Source organism: Otolemur garnettii, unplaced genomic scaffold (assembly GCF_000181295.1).
Source record: "Otolemur garnettii isolate 467f Iridium unplaced genomic scaffold, OtoGar3 scaffold00005, whole genome shotgun sequence".
Lineage (NCBI taxonomy): Eukaryota > Metazoa > Chordata > Mammalia > Primates > Galagidae > Otolemur > Otolemur garnettii.
In genome coordinates this window covers 12,121,936-12,131,525 of record NW_003852400.1, presented here as the reverse complement: position 1 = coordinate 12,131,525, position 9,590 = coordinate 12,121,936, and the positions used below count along the sequence as shown (strand labels likewise).

The 9,590-nt window shown below is 36.8% G+C and overlaps 1 protein-coding gene across 1 annotated transcript in view; it reads left to right on the top strand.

The window, feature by feature from the left end:
- SEMA3A (semaphorin 3A) overlaps positions 1-6,787 on the top strand; it is a 213,821-nt gene extending 207,034 nt beyond the window's left edge. Inside the window, exons 16-17 of the mRNA XM_003782631.2 lie at positions 1,609-1,751; positions 3,366-6,787. Of these exons, the coding sequence (XP_003782679.1) occupies positions 1,609-1,751; positions 3,366-3,821 (599 nt within the window). The 3' untranslated portion in view covers positions 3,822-6,787. The remainder of the gene's footprint in view (positions 1-1,608; positions 1,752-3,365) is intronic.
- The last annotated feature ends 2,803 nt before the right edge of the window (positions 6,788-9,590 follow it).

Sequence of the window (9,590 nt, the reverse complement as noted above, 5' to 3'; positions counted from 1 at the left end):
TATTAGATGAGTTCTGTCTCATACCTAGAGCATTTGAGAAGCATGCAGTGAGGCTGACATCCCCGGAGGGAGTAACTGGGGGCAGAAGGTTGCCCGTAGCAGCGTGAGCACAGGAGAGGACGGACTGAGGCCTTGTACAGGGATTGCACGGAGACAGGGTTTTGGAAATCTTTAAACCTAGTGAGTGCAAATCATATTGGCTTTGACAGACAAAAGTTCTCAGTTGATTATGACAAGAGTAAAACTGTCAAAGCAGTGCAAAAAAGGAGGGAAGGGAAACATTTTTTAAATTAAAAATCTAGCTGAGTTTGAAGTAGAATGCAAAATTTTTCATCTGTCTGCGCTGTCAGCTTTCTGTGCATGTGAAAATATATTTGTTATTTTCTAAATTAATTTAATGGGTTCCAGATTGTACAGGATGTCATACTGGAAACAGGATTATACAAGATAATAAAGAGTTTTGTTCTCTAAATGAGTTTTACCTAGATTCCCTGTGTTGTACTTTTGATCTGAACTGTGTTTCATTTACCACATTGAAGCAGGTTACATAAAGGGTAAAATAATAGAAACTTAATCAGGAAACAGGTTTTTCTATTGCTGAATTTTATTATATACTCTTGCCATATTCCATAGCCTAATTCTTGAAAATAATAAAAGATGTGTCATGTTAAACTAAAGACAATTGAAACCACATTGCGTTATAATTATGCATCCTTCCTCTGAGCCATACCAAATATTTCACACCCATTCATCTTCAGGACAAACTTGTGGATTATTTAGGAGTTATTGGTGGGAAGTATAAACTTCCTGAACTCTACCTTCTGTAAAATGCTAGATAAATATTATTGGTTGGTAAATTTAATTTTATAGATCAAAAACATATACAAAGAGCAAATAATTTCTCAGAAACAGATACTTGTTTCCAAAAGCCCAGTCCAATAACTTTTGTGTTAGAAAATATTATAATACAAACTGGTCCCATTAGTTTTACAGTGAGAATAATACCTTATAGAGTAACTCTGGTGGCACAGAAGGATACACAGATATACTGCACACATGACTGATTTTGTTAATATAATGCAATTTTCTGGTAGACCAATCTCCGCATATGCTTTATATCAGCAGTCTCCAACCTTTTTGGCACCAGGGACTGGTTTTATGGAAGAAAATGATGGGTGGGAACACTATACAACCTAGATTCCTCATGCACAGCTTAGTAGGGCTCACACTCTGACAGAACCTAATGCTACCACGGATTTGACAGGAGGCCAAGCTCAGGCAGTGATGGGAGCAGCTGTAAGTGCAGATGAAGCTTCTGTTCACTCACCCACTGTTCGCCTCCAGTGTGGCTGGTTCTCAACAGGCCGTGGGGGGGATGGAGGGTGGAGACTGCAGCTTTATATAATCCACACCAAAATGATGAGTCTATTTGAATAGCGATTTGCGTACTGAAACCTTACATCCCTGCCATATCTACCATTCTCAATCAATCTGAAAACAACTTCCAACTTGGCAACAACTTATCTCTTGAATTTCCAAATAAATGCTACAGAGAGTTGAGATTCTTTCTCTAACATGTTCTCATTGCACTCCCTCATCACTGGCTAGATAATCACCACAGCCACAGCCTTGAAGAAAGAATCATCTATGGAGTAGAAAACAGTAGCACGTTCCTGGAATGCAGTCCCAAGTCACAAAGAGCACTGGTCTACTGGCAATTCCAGAGGCGAAATGAAGAACGAAAAGAAGAGGTATAGGAATGAAACTGACCTGATTATTTCTCTCTAACATATACTATTAAGTGAGCCCAACATTGAATTAAAGAAAAAGTACCGAAAGCCCTACCCTTATTCCTTTCTCATCCAATCAATAGCTCATGCATTAAACAAGCATTCACTGCAGGCTGAAAATGTGACCACCTTTTCTCTAGAAATTAGAGAAACAAGCTGGTATGAGTTTTGATCCTAAAAGAAGTCTGAGGGTATATTTTAAAGTCTATTTATGTTTTACTGTGGTTTCTATAAATCAGTTATGTTGTCTGTATTTGTACACAATCAAAACATCAAATCCTATTCATTTGTGCAATTCATTCTGCTATCCAAACCTGTTCGTCTTTCTCTATTAACTTTGTCCTCCAATGGGGGTGGAGAGGTTGGAAGAAAGGAGTAGTAAATTTAGGGTAAGAGCCCTGATGTCACCATATCAACCCTGATATAACTACAGGTGGGTCTTCCTAATGGATACACTTATTTCTGTATATAAGTCAAGAATTGTATACAGAAAATCTTAGTGAGTACTCTGATTCCTTAAAGCCTTTAAAAGCATTAAATATGAGTAAACATTTAGTTGATAAAATATATTATGTGGAGATAATTTTACAAACAATATGAATATAAAGGAGAAATTCCTCTCCATTATCTTTGTGTACATTTCAAGCAGTCTTTAAACTATATAATCACATTGTACAGATGCCAAGATTGATTTTTCACGTTACCAAGTAAGGCTTTTCAGATCATTATCATGAACTGAATTCAAAATAATAGAGGGGTTAGAAATATTCAAGAACACCTCCTCACATAGTTGTCTCTAGTAAGTTGGATGATTAATTATTACCTACACAATCCCATATTTTCTTTTGTTTTTTCGACTACTGTTTATTTCATTTTTTGAAATTTATTAGAAGTTTTTTCTATTGTCCTATTGTTATCTAGTACCATTGTTCTGTATTCCAAGTTCTGTATTAAACATTAGGTTTCTCTCATATTTATATACCCTTTGAAATTTATAAAATAAAACATATCTTAGTTCCTTCCTCCAGTTCTCCTTTGTTGGAGTAGAGTCTCCCTCTGTTGGGCTAGAAAGCAGTGGTGTTATCATACCTCACTGTAATCTCAAACTCTGGAGCTTAAGCGGTTCTCCAGCCTCAGCGCCCAAGTTCCTGGGAAGACCGGCATGTACCACCAATCCCAGCTAATATTTTTTTCTATTTTTTATAGAGATTAGTCTCACTCTTGCTCAGGCTGGTCTGTAACTTCTGACCTCAAGCAATTCTCCCAAGCCTATCAAAGTGCTAAGATTCTAATTGTGAGCCATCATGTTGGCCCTTCCAGTTATCTTGAATATTTTAAATTATAAGAAACTCTATGAAATAATAGTATAACCAATATTTTCCAATGCATCTTAAAATTAATGGGCAATATATGATACCTTCCTTTTTCTGCTGGGAAAACACTGTCATTTACCTTCAGAAGGCTAATAACTGCTAAAATGTGGCTCAAGACACACTGTAAATTTGCATTGACTTAGTTTCAGATCCTATACTGCCTTAAATATGTCTATTTTATGCTGCTTTTGTCCCCGTGTAGATCAGAGTGGACGATCACATCATCAGGACAGAACAAGGCCTGCTGCTGCGGAGTCTGCAGCGGAAGGATTCGGGCCATTACCTCTGCCACGCCGTGGAGCATGGCTTCATGCAGACGCTGCTTAAAGTAACCCTGGAAGTCATAGACACGGAGCATTTGGAAGAACTTCTCCATAAAGATGATGATGGAGACGGCTCTAAGACCAAAGAGATGTCCAACAGCATGACCCCCAGCCAGAAGGTCTGGTACAGAGACTTCATGCAGCTCATCAACCACCCGAACCTGAACACAATGGATGAGTTTTGTGAACAAGTCTGGAAAAGAGACCGAAAACAGCGTCGGCAGCGGCCGGGACACCCCCAGGGGAACAGTAACAAGTGGAAGCACTTACAGGAAAATAAGAAAGGGAGAAACAGGAGGACCCACGAGTTTGAGAGGGCACCGAGGAGTGTCTGAGCTGCATTACCTCTAGAAACCTCAAACAAGGACAAACTTGGCTCGACGAGAACTGGAAACAATGCAATATACATGAACTATTTCATGGCATTATGTGGATGTTTACAAGGGTGGGAAATTCAACTGAGTCCCACTCATTATAAATTAAATCCATGAATAACTTTTCTAACGGGCTTTCTTCCTAACAGTCCCGCCTAACAAAGATCACAGGTGAATACGGATGTTCACTTTAGCAGACTTAATGTCTCCTACGAGATTACACGTACGTTTCGCTTCATTCTTTGCCTGAGAAATAAAAAAAAAATAATAATTAAAAAAAAAAATCATTTGCCATACTGCCATCTAAAGGAGAAAAACGGCATCAGCAAAGCCATTTTATTGACCTAAAATAAACTGCATGGATTTACTAAGCTGATGAATATTCCAAAATGTGGTTGGAGTCAAGGATATTTTTTGTCTACCAGCCCTTGTGTATGTACTGGAGGAGTCAAGAGTACATTGATACTGAATGAAATAGTCTGTGGAAATTTTAAAAACATAAACCATCCATCATCCAGAAGAAAAATGGAATACACTGATCTACTACTGATGTCTTCTTTCAGCTTTGATCTAAAGATGTATTTTATTAAAACTATAATTTAAATGTACCATGACAAATATGCAGTAAAAATTAGTTGTTTTCTAAGCTAGAGTAGTTTTCTGTCCTACAAGTATTGTGTGATATAGTTTTGTTTTAAAAATTCCAATTGTATGCTGCTTTCTTTTTTTTGACATTTTATTTTCAGTTGTGTAAGGGGGTAGCTGATATTGTTCTAGAAACATATTTACAGCATTAACATGTAAGTTCTAAAACCTGAATATAAATTATGCTTTATTTTTATGAGTAAATCAAACAAATGGAAGCTGTTCACATTCCCCTTAAGTATTACCTAAATTAATTTTAACTTGCTTAATGTTCTTAGAAAAACAGCATTTCATCAGCAATAAAGGAACACAGTGATTTTTATTATAACTAAGGATCAATGAAGAGAAAAGGAACTGCATAGCTCACGAAAAAACAGCATTGTCTCATGATAGTGTTAATAGAGACCTCGGATTCTGCACTTGAATCCCTGCATGACATTTGAGACATAAATATTTCTCATGGTTCTGCTAGGAATTATATCTGTGTCCTTCGTTTTGAAAAGAGAGGGATCAATAGTAATAAGAACAATATCTTGGAGGAAAATTTTCCAACCGATCACGTGTGGATCAGCCCCCTCTTGTTTAACAATGATCTGTACCAGGTATACATAACTCATTTCATGTTGATGGGAATGGCTTATATACAAACTATTTTCCAGGACGCAACCTACATTTAAAAGATGTTAAAACTTGTGTTTCCTGCACCCATTTCCAAAATAAGGTAAAAGATTTATAATTCAGGATTTGACGCCTTCTTTGTCCTAAAATTATTTGTTGGGAATCATTGACTTCAAGATAGGTAAGACTTTCAACATTATAATATGGTTTCCTTTGCATGGCCCTCACCTTTTCAGGAATCCTTTTCTATATCCTTCATCATGCACAAAAATGCAAAGAAAACCTCATATAACTAATTAATGAAGTAGCATTCGAATTCTAACTGTAGCTGTCTTGGGATTCTAATTAACTCAGCATTACTTTCTCACTTTAGACTACAGTGAATTTTTATTCCCTATCAGGTGAAATATTTCACAGATGGAAGCTCATCTTTCAGTTTTAATGATTATTTTGAATAAACAATTTGTTGCCACTACTTGTTTCAAATAAATGCCTGAAAATAATCTATGTTCGATCTTAAGCTTCATTGACTAAATGGTATTGCTTTGGAAAGTACTGTACATCCTCAAATGTAAGCTGCATGGTTAAATTATTGAAGGACACTCCCCTATACAGAAAATAGTGTTTGAAAGATAAATGAAAGAACAAAGATTGCTCCCGAAATAGGCCATTCTTTTTATTTTCACAGGGCATCTTAACTGTACTAAAATTCAGTGTTGCATTTCCTTCTAAATTTGCAGCTGAAAGAAATTTATTTGCAATAGAAGTAGCTTATTTCTTACTATCACTCAAAATTAAAGGATGTAAAGGGACAGAGATTGTGTATCCTCGTGAATGCCTTCCGAAATCTTAATGCATTTTATTTAGCATTATAAAATGCCAATAGAATAAAAAGTCTAGACTTCAATTAAAAGTTACATAAACAAAAGAATCTGCTGTCATGTCTTTATATACCAGCAGGTCTCAGTTTTTGAAGAAAATGATAGACGTGTATGTGTAACTTGCAGATAAATAACTCTTCTTGCAGTCAGAATATTCTGCCAATGTGTATTGTGAGGGGGAATTTTGCACGAAAATATCCCATTTAATAATTCAGATTTTGGCATATGCATGTGTCATCAGAGACGAAACTTTTTTTAAATGACTTGTGACCATAAAATTCTGACAGCAGTCTCAAAGTATGAAAAAGATGCATCACAGCGGAGAAATTGTAGCCCAGTTGAAATCAAATGTAAAATTTAAACGCATGTAAATGCACACGTAATGCTTTTTTATGTACTATTTAGTGATTTTCAATGGTATGTGTTTAATATTTTTGCTACCTACACATTAGGCAAAAGAGATGTAAATACTTTTGACAAAAGAAAACAGTGTAAAATAAAATTTTCTATAGGGACTCCATTTTAATGTATTCAACATCATCCTAAAATGCGAGATTTTCCCACACAGGTGACAAGGTGGTTTATGAACTATTTAAGGGCAGAGGTGTGTGCCCAATCTATAAGCATGTTTTGGCCAGGCAGGAAATATGTTCCATGTCTGTATTTATCATTGCATTTCCGATGGGAACTAGAACATTGGAGAGAAAACTGTAATGAAACTGCTGCTGTAAATTATTTTTTATAGCATGTATTCAGTTGCTAAATACACATTTCTTCAAAATATTTGAATTGAGATGTCTTTACTGTTCCCTATAACATATGGTAATAAGGAACATAAGCTTAGAAAATTTTGAGAACTCATCAGGTTGCTTTATAATTAGACAACAGATTTCTTCATTGCAGTTATCTGTAAACTGAATTCTATATTTATGGTGATGTGAATTTTTATACCCTTTAAATTAAATATTGTTCTTTTTAATGTCATACCTGAAAAGGAATTGCAGGGATAAAATTCTATAATGTGTCATGATCATAATCAGTTTGGTCTTATTCAAGGTCTACAGAGATGCCAGAGGGTTGTTGTTGAAATTTACCTATCCTAATGGTCACAGGCAAGCATTTTATTAATATGGGGCCAATAGTATAACGTTTTAAAACTTTCATTTTATGAAATATTAATACTTTTAAAGACACAATTTGTATTCATTTGAATGAAACGCTATCAGGTTTCATGGTTTCAACGATACGGTTAAAAAATAGAATTCAATGTCACCTTATTGTACAATGTGTTTGATATAAACTGGCCTAAGGCCAAAGACATCTATGCTTTTTTTAACTTTGTGCTGATTGTTAATGTTTGCAAAAATACATGTTTCCATAAAAAACAAAACATTATTTTTCAAAAAGCCTGTAAAATCCTGTTAGTTTGTTTGATTTCTAATGGTTTTCTAATTAATTAAAGAAGCATATTTTTTAAGTTAAGGGGATCTCTAAATCAAAAAGAGAATAAAGCAGCAGAAATGATATCTCATACAGTTAAGAGAACGGTCACAGCCAACCTCATCAAAGAAAAGAGGTTTGTTATTCATTTCAAGCATGCAGGCACTCATGGGCAGAGGCAAAGGTCAAAACTAACAAAGATGATTGTGAATATAAAGATTGAGGATTCTAGATGCATCAGCCTTTAGAACCAGATTCCTAACTGTTTAAGTAAATTTCCACAGATAGATATCTGTGCTACAAATTTTGTTAGGCCATGAAATTAAGAAGAGTGAGACATAACTGCTGTCCTCAAAAGGTTGACAGTGACATAAAAGAAACAGAAAGAGACATGACCTTGTATCAGTCATCTTATCCAGTCAGTCTTCCTTGATCCTCCCATCTCTAGCTCAAGCCAATCACCTTCTCTGTGCTAAATCTGTGCATTACACATTTAGTGCGTTTACTACCACATTTATCACAGGAGTGTGATACATTCTGTTTAGTACCCCCATATCCATTTCTAGACTGTGAGCTCCTTGAGGACAGGCTTTATGCCTACTGTGTTTCCCCGAAAATAAGACCTACCCCCAAAATAAGCCCTAGCAGGATTTCTATGCATTTGTTAAATATAAGCCCTACCCTAGGTCTTGTTAAATAAGGCCTAGAGATGGGCACGGCTATGCAGCATATCATCCATTTTGATGTGGAGACATCCACTGAAAATAAGCCCTAGTGTGTCTTCTTGAGAAAAAATAAATGTAAGACAGTGTCTTATTTTCAGGGAAACATGGTAATTTATCTCTGTCCTTAGTGCCTAGCATGATGCCTAGCACAAAGAAGGAACACAAAAAAAATCATTGCCGGGGGGGGGGTGGTGGTCACACTGTAATAAGTGCCAAGCGCAGCTCCCAGTGAAAGTGCTGTGGGATCAAAGAGGAAGGAGGAGCTAATTTGTGGCCTGAGTCAGAGAGGAAGTGACTTGAGTTTTTGAATTATTAGTTACCTGAATGGGGTATAAGAAATAAGGAGACAGGAAGAGAGGCATGAAAGATGCTTTTTCCCCAAGTATTCTAAACAGATAAGGGTTCTTACAGAAAAGCTAAATACTCCACTACTGCGAGTTAAAGCAGGGGGGTTGTTTGATTTTACCTGGATTTTGATTCATTGCCCTCCACTTGCACCCTGCCCTTTCCTTCCTGGCACACAGTGTCATACGTCATCCACTCTGCCTCCTACACCCCCACCAATCTCTTTACCTTCCCCCCTCACGTTGAACCTCATTTGTCTTTACTGAGCTAAAGTCATCGCACTGGACAGTGTCCCTTCAACCATCTTCAAACTATGATAATCTTTATTCCATAGTCTTTTCTCTGGTTTAAACCGCCATGCATCAGCTGGAATTTGAAATTCCACAGATACAGTTTTGAGAGAAGCTAGCCTCATCAGGTAGATTCCTCTGTCTTCCAACTCAAATTTTGTTACATTACACTCAGCTACAGCACGACCTTGCTCATCTGGTATTAGACAAGTTCCAACATTGCCTTGCTAATGAGCAAGGTGGCTCACAATCAAGACTTCAGCACAGAGTGACAATATGAAGCCTGTATTTATTCAAAGGGTACCTAGAAGGAGTAATTCATGGTAAGCAATGCTGCAGGTGAGGTTAGCACACAGAGTTAACAGGCAAAGAGTCCTATTTTCTTTTCTTTTTTTTTTTTTTTTGAGACAGACCCTCAAGCTGTCACCCTGGGTAGAGTGCTGTAGCATCACAGCTCACAGGAACCTGCAACTCCTGGGCTCAAGTGATTCTACTGCCTCTGCCTCCCAAGTAGCTGGGACTACAGGCACCCAGCACAACGCCTGGCTGTTTTGTTTTTTTTTTGGTTGCTGTCATCATTGTGTGGTGGGTCCAGGCTGGATTCAAACCCACCAGCTCACGTGTATATGGCTGATGCCTCAGCCGCTTCATCTTGAATCTGTCAACTTCACACCATCGTTACATTCAGCAATCAAGTTTTTCTCATACAACAAAAGAATGTATTTTATTTATTTTAAAAAACACTAATACACAGTGTTTGCTTATATAGCACCAAAGCAAAAGTTT